The 17,321-nt window shown below is 43.4% G+C and overlaps 2 protein-coding genes across 11 annotated transcripts in view; one reads left to right on the top strand and one right to left on the bottom strand.

Annotated features, from left to right (window-relative positions):
* The window catches only part of LOC147029502 (calcitonin gene-related peptide type 1 receptor-like), a 170,165-nt gene that overhangs the window by 97,288 nt on the left and 55,556 nt on the right, over positions 1 to 17,321 (top strand). For all 10 annotated transcript variants that reach the window (XM_085872565.1, XM_085872560.1, XM_085872562.1 and 7 more), the window contains 2 exons: positions 41 to 230; positions 11,742 to 11,852. In XM_085872565.1, coding sequence (XP_085728691.1) covers positions 41 to 230; positions 11,742 to 11,852 — 301 coding nt within the window. The remainder of the gene's footprint in view (positions 1 to 40; positions 231 to 11,741; positions 11,853 to 17,321) is intronic.
* The window catches only part of LOC147029503 (uncharacterized), a 188,977-nt gene that overhangs the window by 64,121 nt on the left and 107,535 nt on the right, over positions 1 to 17,321 (bottom strand). The window lies entirely within an intron of this gene.

Raw genomic sequence — 17,321 nt, forward strand, 5'->3', positions numbered from 1 at the left:
ACAAGTAAACTGATAAGCCAAATTATGCCTTTGCCTTCAGGTGGAATCTCAGGAAGATATGAACATCTTCTCAACTGATCAGTTCCTTTCTACCACCATATCTCCGACCACCAGCAAGACTTGGTACACGGAGAGTGAAAGCAATGACTTCTACAGTTATAGTCAAATCTTGAAAGCACAGTTTGAGTGTGTCCAAAAGATGAAAGACGATGAACTGCCAAACAAAGAAGGTAATTGGTTCAAATATGGTAATTCATATTTCTTATGCTTGTGTTTTTTATTACAATAAACACCTTTTGCTAAAACACATCTACATGCAACAAATAACTCTCATGCAAACAAAACTTAAAACCCAATGGGGAATAGTTGAACTTCTTGTTTAAGTTTCTATAATTTCTAAATTGACTAAAATACGCAATTTCGTGTCTGTCTGTCTATTTTTGACCATGATACATTTGGTCGTTAATTACAGTATCCAGTCTCAACCAAGCTTGACAAGAGGATTACGGGTCACACGATGGAGGTTGTAGCGACTTAATTTGCCCCCCTCCCAAAGGGGGGTTTCCACCTTGGGTGAAATCTGTGTTAAGGTGTATAATCATGTTAAGATAGCTAATCATGGCATTTTTCCAAGGCCACTTCTAATAACAAAATTAAAACACTAACTAGAAGTGCACTCAGTAGAGTGCAGAGCTCCTCCAAACTGATTAGTTTACGTTTTGTATCACACTGTTAGGCCGGATCTGGATTCGGACCTGAACTAAAATTTAATTGGCTTGTTCTAGTCACCTAACCAACTCATCCAACAAGTTTCGTCCGAATACATCGACAACTTTTTGATACATCCTGGTACATGTCGCTTTCGTCCTATCAATGGTGAAAAATCACTTTAAAAATTCTCGGATCCAGATCCGGATCTTCACCAAAATCTAATCAATTCATCCCTGTCACATACCCAAGCTCTCCACCAAATTTCGTCTGAATTAGTCTGCAATTTTTTGAGATATCTTGTTAACAAACAGACAGACAGGGCTAAAAACATAACCTCCATCCATCTTTCATGGTGGAAGTAATGATAATAGCATAATATTAATTATAATTACAAAACAATGTTAATACTACTAATCTCCCCTCTCCCCAAGGGGTTTTTTTCTGTGTTAATTAATGTCGTTTTAACATGTATAATTAGCTTATTATGGCGTTTCGTGTTGGCTTAGTAGTTAGGGTGGCTGGCTTAGGAACTTAGGGTCCTGTGTTTGAGCCCCTGTTTCCATTGAATTAATACCAGGTGAGGTTGATTCAGCCTGTCATCCTTCCGAGGTCAGCGAAATGAGCACCAGTGTACTGGTAATATAGGACATTGCATCAGTGGCATAGCTGTGCCCTCAACCCATGATGCAACCAGCAGCCACAGGCTGCACATGAAGAAGCAGAAGTGGGGCACCCCTATCAGAAGTAAAACATTATAAACCACAAATACATACGATTACCTTTTTAAACAGCCACTACTGCTGTTTAACACTGCACTGATAGGGAAGAAACCTGACATTCCAGAGGCTCGAGACTAAATCTAAACTGTAATCTATGTATAGTATATACCCCAGAGAGGATAATAACATGACCCTTCGGTGTACTGGTCTGTTAAATATGCCACAAAAGAAATATATTATGTTTGTAGGGGTGGTATAGATATTACCTGAGAACAGATAGAAATGTAGAGATTAGTACGGTGCATGTACGGTGATTAGTACGGTGCAGTTAGCCCATCTCGATGTAATAAGCAGGGAAACATAGCTTAAGGATTGCCTTGTTTGATTGTGCACCATACGGAAGGTGGTGCATTGTAATAATTAATTAGGATTTAAAGTTAAGGAAACCATACATACAACCTCGTGATATCTTCGGATGAGGCGCCTCGGTGGGGCCTTGGCAAATATCCAGGAAAGCAAGAGAAGTAGTTTTTGAGGAATGGTGTCCTCAGAAAAAGAGAGGGGAGGAGCTTGAATCAGCTCGTGAGGGGCGGTGTTGTCGAGAGAGTGAGGGGAGGAGTTTCTAAGGCTCCGGGTCCTTTGGGTCTCACGAAAGTTGGGCTCAGCTTAAAGGAGAAGAGCAGAAAAGGTTGCCTCACCTGAGGAGAAGTGTTCTGTGCTCGTCTCCCTGCTTCAACGTCCTGCCTGTTCGTCTCCTGCCTCCTCACTGTTCCTGCCTTTTCCCTGCCCATGTGCTTCATCATTCCTACTCGCCTGTTCGTCGTCTTGCCGGTGTGCTTCATCGCCTGTTCGTCGTGCCTGCTTCGACATCTCTACAGCAGCTAAGGCCTCACCTGGGTTTCTCATTTACCTCCACTTCCATGAACGAGTCTGGTGTGTGATGCACCTGAGATTTTATTTTCTTGTATAGAATTTTTTATTCGATCCTCGTGGAGGATCTCCAAGTCTTACTCACATTGTTGTTCTTCATCTTCTTCTTGTGGACTTTTGTGTTTCACAGCCTACAGTTTTCATCGAAACTTCCTGAAACTTGGCATACATATGTAAAAATACCCTGCGCAGACAGTAATCATCTCCGATTTTGAAAATTCCTCCTAGAAAAAAAAGTTATGTCAAAATACCTCCGCTAATGGAAATCGCCTAAAAAATTATCTCCGAAACTAGGCAAGTTTTTGAATTCTGTTTGCGGGAATCGAACAGGGCATTAGCAGAGATGAACTACCGCACATATGATACATCACTATGATGACATATCAATTTTTTATGACGTCATTCCTATTTTTTACATTTTTTGTTTCACAACCCAGAGTTTTCATCGGATCTTCGTGAAACTTGCCATGTACAGTATATGCAGAAAGCCCACACAAAGGCAGTAACCATCTCCGATTTTGGAAATTCTTCTTAGAAAAAAAGTTTACGTCATAATATCGCCGCTAATGGAAATCACCTCGACCATGATCTCCGAAACTAGGCAAGCTGTTTGAATTTTGTTTGCGGGAATCAAACCGGGAATTAGCACAGATAATTTATCGCAAGCCTGATACATCACAATGACGTCATGTTCGTTTTTATGACGTCATCATTAAGAGGACAAGGATCTTAGCTCATTTGAGCTTGTTTTTTTCAGTTTGCCCCCCCCCCCCCTCAACCCGCCGTCATCCCCACCATTGTGTTCACCATCCCCTGATATTTGTTCGGGAATAAACCCCGTTTTAAAAGAGCTAAGAGCCTTGCGTGCTTACGCGATTCATGTGCGCACACAAAGCCGCCATTAATCGGACGTGTCTACGGGAGTAAAGCCAGTTTTGGTTCATCCGTCCAGCGTCGGTGTTAATCGGCATGGACACACCAATATAATTGAAAGCAGAAAAGAGAAATCAATTTTTAATCACAGAAGATAGTTGATGACAAAATCACAAAATATGTCACAAAATCCACGTGAACATCGCACACTGAGCGGTGAATCTAGATTTTGGGAGTTTCTCTCTCCCAAAATTTGCCACAGCGCTTTATGAGCTGTGGTTAATGGTAGTAGCCTATGGAGATCTTTATTCCCTCCAGCACAGACACAGGAAGAATGTTCGTCTTAAAATATGCACATTTGTGGATATTTTCTTGCATACACCAACTTTTATTCACTAATATTGAGATTCTTGGTTAGTCACAATACTATATACTGTCGCGGATCCAGGGTTCGATGCTTGCAACGAGGGAAAGCACTTGGTCCCCCCGAACGCCTTGTCCCGAGGCCGCCGGGCACAGATAACTCCGTGCACTGGCAGGTTGCTAAGTAACCACGAACAGCGATTGGCACGGCCAATCTGGGCAGGGTTACACGACTTTGCGTGATACCTTACCTGTGGATGGCTGGCTAATCGGGGTCATTGCCCTCAGTGCACACTCGGATTACTGCTGAGCATTAAAGTGATTGTGTGCAAGCTGACAAAGCAAATTATTAGGCTAGAACGTCCCATATAACCTTACTTGTGCACTGCATCGGACCAATAAAGGAAAAGACAACTGAGACAGATTGAAAATAACGACAGATAATTATTTATTCCAAACACACAAACAACCAATCATTAAAAAGCAAGTATTTATAAGCACGAAAGCAAAAAGACACACAAAAGCAGATTTACCCAGAACACATATTCTTCTTCAATCTCACTTTAACAAAAGACCATCATTCACTCAGGGGCAAAGAATAAAACAAGAAGGACTTGAAAATAAAATAAAAGTAATGAATGGAGAAAAGTAAAGCAGTCTTTCCATCTCTCCCTCATCTCACACAAATATACAGGACAATGCAGAGAAAAATGGATGAGGAAGATGGGCAGTGGCAATGTGAAGCGATGGGGACACACAGCCGCATCCCTCAGGTGCCCAGACCCAGTAGGCGAGTCCTCTCTGACATCCCAGATGTGCGAGCTAAATGCGTGATTCGCCCTCCTCTGCCTCAGATTCTTCCTCCACAGATCCCCCGTTGAAGAGATGCCACCATTCACCGTCCTCGTCCTTCATGGCTGATCGGATTGAGATTTGAGAGGGCAGGATGACGCTCATGGAAGGGGGGTTCTTCTTCCACAGAAGCTCGACACCAACTGCTCGTGAAGCTTTCCTTTCTTTTCCCCTCACACGTTTTTGGTCCTTCCCTCACGAGCCTTCTCAGTCTGTCAGTCTTCAGTCTCAGGTGAGCTTGTTCTGTTTGTGTCTCCTTTCTGCTTCCCTCAGCCGTCTGCATCTGCTTTCTGCCCTCAATTCTGGTTTCTGTCCTTTGCTTCTTCCCTTTCTACTTTCTGAGCCTTCTGCTCAGGAGCGCTTTTTGTCCTTGCTCACGCGACCTCGTCACAAGTCCTTCTCTTCGCCCTTCTGCTTCTTCTTCACATAAGCTTTCTTCCCCTCCTTCCACAAGCCTTTCCCCCCTCCCATTGGTCCGCAGCCGATGGGGGCGGGTGCATGACTTGTGGAAATTATCACACCATTCTGAGAGAAGTTTCAATGAAGCCCCTGCCCCGCTCCTCATGCGCCCAAAGCGGAAAAGAGAGCCCCCCCCCAGCTCTCTCCCCCATGCGCAAAACATCCACTCGCACTGTTTTGCACTGTACCACACGCATGAGAAGTGCCGTGCCCCACAGGTCATGCCGAGCACCAAGTGCCACGAACATGCACGCGAGAGCACCCAATGGGTTATCAAACAATCTGCAGATGGAGGGAACACCGAATTGAACCCCGCACGGCCGAGGGGTGACCAAACGGCCGAGGGATTGAACGCAAGACCGATGGGTTGAAGAAGGGACTTTTGAAACGATGTTTGATGGAGGGAGATTATTAGTGGACCATTGAAATGGGCCGATGCGGGTAATGGAGGGGTGATTGAAAGTAACAGAATGGGGAGGGGGGAAGACATTGCATGGGCCAAACACAGCCTCACCAACACATGTCCCCCAAACAGCCCTTTGGCAAGGGACCAAGGATTATCTCTACGAAGACGAACGAAATAACTGATCCCCGAGTTACCCAGGTGTCCATCTATGCTCTCCCCCTGGGGAAAGTTTTCCAAAACCATAACAGTATCATGGGATGGCATGTAGCATGACATGAGCTGCTTGAGATGTCACTCTGATAGAACTCAAGAGAAACGATTGGGCACGATCGTCATAGTACACTCAATTATCATTGATTACATTGGTGTAGATCGAAACTTGTTGACCACGTGTGACTGAGGATTCAAATCCTTCAGCCAAAGGAATATCACAGCTCTGGAGATTGAAGTGGTTGTTTGGATTTCCTGTGGTTGAGGTTGGCTTTGGTGTTGTGGCCACTGTTTTTTGTCACTATGCAAGGGATTTTTTTCCTTTCCTACCATTTTCTGGCTATCTCAAACTCATTTATTTCCTGCCTTGTGATCCAGTTACATTTCTGTTAATGCTGAGTCAATTATTTATCGTCAAATGCATCTGGGTTTCAGGACTTCAAGTTGTTACTTCCGTCACCAGTGGACGGAGGTCAGGTTTTCACCCCTATCTGTCTGTCTGTCTGTTTGATTGTGCGCAGGTTATCTCAAAAAGTTGTGCACGGATCCGGATGAAATTTTGTGGACAGGTTCGGTGTGTGACAAGGATGAACCGATTAGATTTTGCTGAAGATCCGGATCCGGATCAGACTACTGGAATTTTTTAAGCGATTCTTCACCCTCGAGGGATCGGGCTAAACCGATATATAGAACGATATTTCAAAAAGTTGTGGACGGATTCGGACTAAACTTGGTGGATGAGTTGGGTAGATGAAAAGAGCAAGGTGGTTATATTTTGGTGAACCTTTTGAACCCTGAGCTCCATGGACTTTTGGCTCCCCACCCTGGTGAAAAATCTGACCGCTCAGGTATATGGAGGTTTGAATAGCGGCTGGTACAACGGCCTCGAGGGTTCAAAGGGTTAAGGCCAAGATGTAGATCTGACCTATCATTGTGAGACAAAACATAAACTGTTCAGCCTGGCTGAGGTATGCACTCCACCGAGTGCCGTTCTCGTTTTTAGTGTTTCCATTAAGAGCTTTCACTGATTGTCCTCAGTAGATTTGCTATGGGTGAGTTACCCATCTATTAGTAGCATGGGTATGCACTCATTCCCTTTTTGGCTTGCATGACTGGCCCAGTGTAGCTGGTTGTTAATTAACATTTCCTCAATGCTGTTTGTGGCAGTGAACTACAGAATATCATGATTTCATGGTGTCATCCTGCCACTTGCTGCCAAGATTAAGCAAAGGTGACACTTGTGGAAGCACTTGGGAGCTGAAATATGGTGATGATTACATGTCCAGGATTCGGAGACCTATCAGTTCCCAAACAACATCTCTGTTGAGCTACAGATTTGTGTGGTGGCAAATGACATGCTGATTCCTTTCCTGGTCATATAAATATCCATACACAGAAGCTTATTCATTGACACTTTCTTCTTGAAGAATTACTTCATCAATGAAGACATCAATGTACTATACATTAACGTTGCTCTCCCATGAGCTTCGTCTTGTAAATGGCAGTCCCCTTGATTATGATTCATCGTGCAGTGTAAGGATTCGTGACCAGCATGTGATCGATGCCTTTCTCAAACTTCTCAATGATTGAGTGAAGTTATCAATCATTAGGGGAGAGGGGTGTAAGTTGAGCCACCTCCTATGGATTTTCTTCACTGCATGTTTCTCCTTCGTCGGAAACCGCTTTTTACTTACATCAACGAGCAAACTATGTGACCTGTTCAGAATAGATGGCGCCATCTTTCAGCACTCTCCATCATGGCACTTCAAGTCAGGGGTGGCTCAACTTACCGCCCTCTCCCGTACTCACAAGTCAGCTTCTGCATGTGCCACGAGGGTGTCTTCATCAGATGAATACAACTCCTGGAATAGGGCTTCTCAAGTTTTAATTTGAAAAAGTTACTTAGCAAGGTTGAAGATATGTCGAGAACAAAAAAGTATGTGTACTATACCACCCATATCCTTCATGGCTTCGGATAACATGGTGACAAAGGAATGTCAGAACGTTAGCTCAGCAATGACACACGTCTGTTTCACACATCATCTATTCTGAATCCCTCTGAAATTTCTCCATTGGCACGTAGCCACATGACAATGACGTTACATACAATGTTTTTTGTTTTTTAATACATAGTCGAGGCTCATGGAAGAGCTAGTACAGGTACACTGAATGGATCAAGACGTAACAGGACAAAAAGAACAGCAGAGAGGGAGAGGGGTGGGGGGATACCAACAACAGAGCCGAAGGCCAAGACAAATGGAGGTGGACAATCAATGGGTCTAGGGAGGAATGGGAGCAGGAGAGGATGCACGGGGACAAGATGGATACAGAAGGAAACTCTCAGGAGGCAAAACTGAAAATTTGGAAGGAGGACGGAGTGGGATAGCTTACCTAATGTATAAAAGATCATGGCTCTGGATTGGATTGGGGATGATCTGAGATGGTGGTGACCAGCTGTCTTGAAGACCGGAAGGGAAGGGTGAGATTGAAGAGGATGTGGAAGATGGTTCCACAGGTGAGGAAAAAAGAGGAACAAATGAGTGGAGGTGAGCAATGTTGGTGTATAAAGTTGACCATCTTGTGTGGGCATCGGCACTTTAAGTGTCCTCTTAGACTTCACTTTCTATACCATCAGTATATCTCGAGATATCGTTGCTGTTTGCGATATTTTTCGTGATTCTTTCACGTTGATTATTCACCAGCCAGTGTTGAAGCCACACCATAATTCAGGAAAGACAAAGTCTGTAATTCCAGAGAGCAGGTAATTCAATGACCATGCAAGATAACCTTCCCAGTAATAAACATGAAACTCCTCTGTCGTTGCTACAGTCACTCTGGTATTGCTCTCTCTTGGTATATGGGTTTCTATCCTTCAGCTCTTGTAGAACCTTGTGCTGTTCCTAGATGAATTTGAAATGCAAGGTTTTCAACACTTTAATGGCCTCAAATACTTCTTCATTTGTCAGGATTGTGTCCATAACATGACGAACTTTGAATTGCCCAATTTCCATCGGGAACTCGCATCGGCAATCCATTGAAGAGGGCACTGACGTATTTCCACCACCTTTGTTTGGAAGTAACTGATCGCCCTCTGCTGTTCTGAGTGCAACTGTTATGGCACATTTTGCTAAGTTCCTGTCACTTGCCTTCCTTGCTGTGTACGAGTGGTCCTTCATCACTTCTTGAGTTCACGTTAGTTTTGATGGCAGCGCTGCTGAAATGCTACCGTCTGTGATGCGTCGTCCAGCATTAGAAAGTGGGTTCTGCACTTTTCGTCCACGATCTTGATGACTTACTTTTTTTTTGTTTTCACTAAACTAATCTTGGTTTTTCCTGAAATTTCAGTTTCATATTTTTTTTTTTTTTTTTTTTAAGTATTTTCTCTCGGTCTGTTCCATTGCTGTCATATTAATGTTTACGTGTTCTTGTTCTGTTCTCTTCTGTATGTGATGCCATTCCACACTCCAGTTGAACCACAACATCTTCAGAGTGGCTTTAGATGAACACTATAATTGTACTTATGAAAAGCAATGCTCTACGTTTACAATATCTGACAAATTAAATAATAATATTTGTGTGTGTGTGTGTGTGTGTGTGTATGTGTGTGTTTGTGCGTTGCCGAGATGTATAATAGGTGGCTGCCTTGTGTATTTTTTCATGTCCAGGATTTGTGTTCCAACCGTGTTTTGTGCAATATATTATTTATTTATCTTTTAAGGAATGGGTTTCCGCCTCTTGCCACCATTTTGTCGTGCACTAATCGGATTGATTTGGGATCCGTAGAGGATTCAATTTTTTGTAATACTGTTTCATACCCGGTGTGGTCATAGGCCCATCTCAAAGATTGGATGAATGAATCGAGCAGCATGTTCCATTAGCAATTCATCATAGTTAAGCTACAGCTCGTGTACAACCAGCCAGTGTGTGCAAGAATCCAACTAAATGCTCAATCAAAGCTGTGACTGCGATGGGACAGCATTTTACGGATAATACAGAGTGCACTGAAAACTATCGCGTGGATTGGTTTCAGATCATGGCCCGAGCATGCAGTACAGCACATCGACGGATGCTCAAAACCATTGCACATTCATGCACACACAAAGTCCCATTCTCTGCAAGCAAAAATAATTTGGACAAATGCTTCACTTGTTTTGAGACAATTGCAGCACGAAAGCAATTCTGCAGTTATCCAGTTCATTCTGTGTTTCAAAGCCATGATGAGCATCGATGGCAATCATTGTCATCCACGTGAAGCAATCTTTGACCATATATGAGCATAAATTACTTTGATCTTTATTTCCACTTTCCTTGCAATCTTCCTGATGAATGCAAGATGAAAAGCTTTCATGCATCTCTTCTTTTCTCAGCAATTTTGAGACTTTGTGGTACCAAACGATTTTTTACTTATCTGTGGCCGACACGTAGGCACACTCACCTCTGAGCTGTCTCGCCTGTGTTTGATGTTCGGTCCAATTACAAACCATCATCCTGGTGTTTAATAGGCAGGGCGATGCATCGACGTCCATCGGATGGACGTTAAACTGGGCGTCCCATCTGCAAGCATTAGTTGGTGGAAATTAAAGATCCCACTATGCCCTTTGCAAAGAGTAGACGAGCTATCACCCGCACCCTGAAAAATTCCAAATTTTTGCTCTGACTTTCTGTGTCAGAGTGGCGACCGATATAGAATTGTAACCCCAGCCAAGAAACTGCTTTTAGCAGTGCCAATGCTCTGTCAGAGTGTTTATGGATATATATATATATATATATATATATATATATATATATATATATACATATATACACATTTTTTTCATTTTAAGGCTATTCTAGCTAATCGATTACATTGGCTCTGCCTATTAGGCATAAGCTCAACAGAGATACAGCCCCTTGCATCTCTATATGATGTTACTGCAACCAATTCCAGGAAGAAAATTTAATTCTCAATTTGATAGACCAGTCCACCCCAAAGTGGGGACATCCATGGACACAGCCTCTCTGCTTGAAAAAGTACAGTCTCCATGAGGGCTGGGTCTGCACAGGCAAGGAGAGTTGAAGAGGGACTTTTGGAAAGAAGATCGCTCTGTTTCTCTCATTCCTCATCTCTGGCTCTCTTCGTCTTTGGCTTTGGAAAGAAGTTGTGGACACACCTTACAATCCCTTGCTTTCACTCAATCACTCCGCCATCCATCATTCCTGTTCCTGAGCTTCACCCTCACCTTGCACATCATTCATCGTGCCATATGGAAGTCCTCGCCTGCTTACCCCATTGTTTCATAAAAGTGTAGTATGTGGTTCATAGTAGGTTTAAGATTGTTATTTATTCTTCCTTGTGGATAAGTTTACACATCCCCACATCCATCTTTGTGTCTATTGACTCACATGGTTTGTTCCGATTTGCACGTCCTATCCACCTTTCTCCCCATACTCATTATAAATGGACCCTTATAAAGGTAAGAAACATTTTCCATCATTCTGCTTCATGTGTGTGTTGCCCTCAAATTCAGTTAATTTGGGTAATTTTAGGGAATGGTAAAGTTGTAACTTGATTTCAATTGAACGCAGTAGTTAGACCTTTCAGCCATCCATTTTAACACAGGCTGTCTGAAGTTTCAATATGTAGCAATACTTATGCAACACGAGCAGATTTAGCAGCAAACAACTTTTGCTGGATGGACATCAGTTCGAACCTTTTATTACCTCTGCCACCGAAGGTGAACAGAGCTTATGTTTTCCCCTCTGCCAGTCTGTTTGGCTGTTAACAGGATATCTCAAAAAGTTGTGGATTGGATTTGGTGGGCAGGTTGGGTGTATGACAAGGACGAATTGATTCCATTTTGGTGAAGATCCAGATCCGGATCCGGATCCAACGACTCAAATTTTAAAGTGATTCTTCACCATTGAGATATAGGGCCAAAAACGATATATAGCACTATATATATCATGATATTTCAAAACATTGTGGACGAGTTATGACAAAACTTGGTGGATGAGCTGGTTAGTTGACAAGAACAAGCTGATTCGATTTCGGTTAAGGTCCGGATTCAGATCCAACCTATCAGTCAAATACAAAACGTAAACTGTTCCGCCTGGCGGAGGGTATGTGCCATACTGAGTACCATCTGGTTTCTTTCTTTTTTGTCTGAACTTATTTTCTGTCTGAAGTATATGCTTTTTCAATAAATTATGATGGGATTTTTTGTTTGTTTTGTTTTTAGGTACGTTTTGCAACCGCACTTGGGATGGTTGGTTGTGCTGGGAAGACACCCCAGCTGGTGAGGTTTCTGTGCAGAACTGCCCAGACTACTTCCCCGACTTTGATCCAACAGGTTTCCTCTTTTCTTTTCTTTTTTCCTTCTTTTTTGGGGATGTGGGAGTTGTTGTGTGCTCACACCCCTCATACCATTTCCCATATTAAAACTCATTTTAATAAACAAAGTTTACTCGAGATATGTTTAAAAAAAAATTATCTGAAGAAATTGCTTTACCTCTCTCATTCTCTGTGTGCAGGTTGTAATTGTTGTGCATTTGCCATGTTTAGTTTATCAAGCAATTAGATTGCTCTTTGGCACCAAAGGCATTTTGATTGCAGGTGGTACACACATGCACACAAGGAAATATGGTCACTATTTTTATAACAGGAATGAACTCTTCATCCTTAGATTGCTTGTTCGAAAAAAAAAAAAAATTTTTAATTATTATTTCGTATGCAGCCAGTGGTTGCTGGTTACATCATTACTTGGAGCATGATGGTGCCGCTGATGCAGTGCCCATTACCAGTAAGCTGGAACTCATTTTGCCAGCTTCGGAAGGATGACGGTCTGAGTCAACCCACCTTGTGTTAATCCAATGACCCAATCGGAGTTTAACTCAAGATCCTAATATCTTATGCCAGCCACTTTCACCATTAGGCCAACATCAGGCTTGTTCGGAAGGTTCGGCCTTCTTATTAAGTGCTGTATAATTATGCTTTTTTTTGCAGTATCCTATTCATTTTTGTAGAAACGTCTTCACTTGAGTATTCCATATTGTTGACTCAACAAGGAAAGGATCACTGACACAGTGGATTCTCAATAAGACAAATGATTGAGCAGATCAATTTTGATAAGAAATGCCACTTCCACACCACTCTCATTAAGATAAATTCAATAAGACAAGTTTGTAAAAATTAATAACAACATTTTTACTGTACTTGACTTGATTTGACTTCACCAGCTTATTTGGTCGACGATAGGACTAAAGCCTCCCGGAAACGTTTCGGCAATCCATTGAAGAGGGCACAGACAATCTATTCATTTTCATGCTATTTGAGGCCATTACGCTGCAAATATCATTTTCCATTTAATCTCTCCATCTGATCTTTGGTCTCCCTCTGATTCTTCCAGGACCTTCTCTCGATTGCCATTTCGTAATTTTTGTCCACCAGTTGTCCGTTTTTTTTTTTTCCCCCTGCATGTCCAGCCCAGTTGCATTTCTGTTTGTGAATTGTGACCAGAATATCAATAAATTTTCTTTTCTGTCTGATATATTTGTTTCTCTTCTTGTACCTTATGATTATGTCAAGTCAGCATCTTTTCATGGCTCATTACCTGGTCATCAATATTTCCTCGAACTCCCTTGTTAGAGAAAATATTTCACTCCCATATGTCATTGCTAAACCTGGTATTGGCTTAGCAGTTATGGTGGCTGCCTTGTGACCCTAGAGCCCCGAGTTCAAGCCCCTGTCAACTGTTGATTAACAGCATGTGGGGTTGACACAGCCTGTCATCCTTCCGAGGTCGGTGAAATGAGTACCAGTGTACCGGGCTAATAACCATTTGAGGATAAGGCAAAACCGAGAGTGACGTCAGAGAGCTGTGGAGTAAGGGCAGCAGGAGATGCCATTAAAAACGGTTGAGCTGAAGAATCTACGTGTGGGCTGACTTTGCCACACAACAGTAACTTGCATCGGAGTGGCGACCGATCCAGGACTACACTCCTTGCCAATGAAGCTGCCTCAGCAGCCCTATGTGCCTTTATGGCATGAAAGGAATGGTATCTATATATTAATACTGAAGGACCAATTTTGTGCTCCTCCTAGCGGTCGCGACACGTTTTTCTCGGTACTGTGACCTGGACTGAAAGAAACTTCGTACCTGTAAGAGTGCATCACACATAGTGGCAATAGTCAACCTTCAACTCTGAAGCAGAATAAACACTTTTCGTCCAAAAAATCCTTCGCAGATGAATACTTTACTCCATGATGAAACGTCACAGCCCTGCCATCGAAGTCCCTACCCGGGTTAAGGTAATAGCTGCGTCATCGAAGTCCCTACCCGGGTTAAGGTCTCACATGAGAGACTTCTACTTCAACCCGGGTTAAAGTCTCACGTTAGAGACTTCATACACTTCATATTTGGTACCTATCTGTGTCCTATGTCCTCTGACCTATGTCCTATGTAACTATTTTGAGTCCAAAAAATTCAGTGTCATATTTGTGTGGTCATAATTTGTGCGACCGACAGTGAAAACCGGAGTCCAAAAATTAAAAAGGAGTAGTGTACACCAAAAATGTCATGTACAAGGATGTTTTGTAGGTCTCATTAGGTAAGGCCATACATCGACTGGGATCCGGCTCTTACAGGAGCTGCCACTGGTTGTCATATTGGGCTCATCCGTCTGTGACGGGGTTTCGGCTTGTTATTATTATTAGTATTATTAGTATTATTTTTATTATTACTGTATATGTTATTTCTGGGAGAACACACTGACTGTCAGTTTCCCTTTTCAGACACCAGGGTTGTTTTTCGTGACAGGTTGTTTCCATGAGAATTTTTTTACTTTCCCAAATTCCACCCATCCCGCTCAAGTGCATATTTTCACTTCTTCAAAGTGATCCCAATCCATTTGTACGAGTTGTCCGAAGTAAATGCAATTTCTACTTTCTTCAATTTTGCAATGATCAACATGAATCTCTCCCTTTTTGAATAGTCTTTGTCAACTTTATTTTTGTGTTTGCCACATTCTTTTTCAGTCTTATCTTTGAACTCTCCAAATTGAGCTATTTCATCAACATTTTCAGTTCTTTGGAATTGTTTGAAATTAAAACAATGCCATTGTGAATGATAGGTCATTTAGTCTTTCTAGTTTGACATCTATTGCTCTATTTTACCAATTCAGCAGTTGCACAGATCGTACAGCAAAATGCAGATCGTGTCTCACAATAGCTGAGACTGCACAACCTCTGAGCAACAATGGTCAGGTCAGGTCAGGTATGGGAACATGCTCCGGAGCAGCGCGTCACTGCGTCCACTTTCCGTCAGTAGTCCAGGGGCCTCTGTCTGGCCAACTCCCAGGCAGATGCCTGGCCCATCCCCATCTCCTTGAGATGTTGATCAACCTGCTGCAACCACGAGGCACGTGGTTGGCCCATTGGCCTCCTCCACTCATGAGGCTCCCTCGCTGAGAGAATCTGGTGAGCAGAATCAGCGTCAGGAAAAGGAGCCCCATGTCCATACAGCCACAGCTGTCACTCACGGACTATGCAGGTAACAAATCTCATGTAAATCTCTCTCAGCAACCGCTCATTGGACACAAAGTCTGACCAGCGATAGCCAAGCATTCTCCGAAGAGAGCTGGTACCAAAGGAATTAAGTCTCCATCTCAGATCCCTCATCAGAGTGCAAGTCTCACTTCCGTAGAGCAAGACTGGAAGCACCAAGGACTTGAAGACTCGGATTTCCGTCTTCCTGCACAGGTACCGACAGTGCCACACCCCATTATCCAGTGAATCCATGACTCCCCAGGCCCGACCCAGACGTCTATTAACCTCTGGCTCACAGCCAGCAGAGATATGAATATCACTGCCAAGGTAAGTGAATCTCTTTGTGACCTCAACATCTTCACTATAAACAGGTACAGACAAGATAGCAGCACCCAAGATGTCAATGAAAGCCTGGATCTTAGTTTTGACCCAGGAACCCGTAATCCCAGTGGCTCTGACTCGTTATTCAGCACCTCGAGGGCACCCAAAAGGATATCTAGAGTCTCCGCAAAGATGACTGCATCATCTGCAAAATCAATGTCAGATATATTGACATTCCCAAACGATGCACCGCAGCTTGATGTCTCCAACATTCTCCCCAGAATCCAGTCCATTCAAGCGCTGAAAAGTGTGGGGGACCAGTACACACCCCTGATGAATTCCAGCAACAACTGGAAATAAGTCGGAGATGGAATCATCACATATCGCATCACTTTCAGTTCCAGAGTATAGTTCGGATATCACATTGATCTGATAACATCGTATTGACCACGAGCATTGGAATACCAAGTCCAGCGATGAGCCTGTGAGTGCTGCAACCATGATCCAGCCACCCGAAGTCCATGACTTCTTGCAAAGTCAAGGAACTTAGTGCTATTCTGGTTCACAGTTCCAGACCCGTGGGCACCAACACACGTCTCATAACCATCCCTATCAGTTCCAGTCAATCCATCGAAATCCCCCAAGACTAGAAAAGTATCTCACCTGGGGCACTGATCAACCACAGACTCGAGCATGGCATAGAATGCGTCCTTCACGGTGAGATCACTCGACACAGTCGGAGCAGATACAGAGACCAGGGAAATGACACCCAAGGAATGATGAATCCTTCGTCTCAATGTACGCTCATTGACTGGTGTTACCTCAATTATCATTGGAGTGAGCTTATCGGACACAGTTGCAGCAACTTCTTGGGCATGGTAACCATCAGTGACCAGACCAATAGTAGGTGTAACCACCTGCCATGATCTCGCCACTATCTGGACTCTGAACCTCAGAAAGTGCTGCAATACAGATGTTGAAGCGCTTGAGCTCAGATGATAACAGAGACAGGTGATCATCCTCTCTTAGGGCTAAGACATTTCAGGCACCCACCTGAAGGGATCACCTCAGGTTAACCCAAGGAGATCGCTGTTTGGTGGACAACACCTTAGAACCACTCTTCCACACACCACCACAATCTGACCCAAGAAGTTTACCCTGTGATTTTCCTCCTATCATCAAGGAATGGGGGTCTCAAAGGCTTTACCCCAATCCAATCATCTTGTGAGCTGCCCTGCGCAGGCTCCGTACTCTCACGGAGTCAGTTTTCTTCTTTTTTTTGCATTTGTGGACTTTGCAGAGTGAAGCGTTTTACAGTGGCCGGAGTGCAAACTCTGTCACCAACCTCCGAAAGAAAAAGTAACCCAACTGCAGGAGGACGTCCGCAGACACAGTTGGGCACTAGATATGGATGGCTGTTGGCTCACATGGAGTTCCTCCACCCTTTGACAGGTTTTGTTTTTAATCCTACTGGGTGTCCATATCCATTTACCCTCCTCACCAGGAAACCTGTTGGGGGAGACAGTTTAGTCACCAACAACCCGACCATGAAACAGGTTAGTACAGTTTTACATGGTACCTGTAGCAAGTCACAGATCTAATCTGGCCTGACCTGACAATGATCATCTGCCACACAACACATTGTCTCTGCCCTGTTGTACACCATACAGAGATGGAATGTAGTCGGCAATTTGTCACTTGTTGACGGTTTAATCACTTGTTGGCGGTTTAATCACTTGTTGACGGTTTAATCACTTGTTGGCGGTTTAATCACTTGTTGGCGGTTTAATCACTTGTTGGTGGTTTAATCACTTGTTAGCGAGTCATCTGTGACAGCATAGACAGAAATGCGCACCACAAACAAGTTATGAAACTGGCCTGGTGGCTAAGGGGTGTGTCGCATTGGGATTCTCATGTACGTACTACTTGTGAATGTCTGCAGTTGTTGAGGAAC

This window comes from Eptatretus burgeri, chromosome 3 (assembly GCF_056783735.1).
Source record: "Eptatretus burgeri isolate ZD-2024b chromosome 3, Ebu_testis_v1, whole genome shotgun sequence".
Taxonomy (NCBI): domain Eukaryota; kingdom Metazoa; phylum Chordata; class Myxini; order Myxiniformes; family Myxinidae; genus Eptatretus; species Eptatretus burgeri.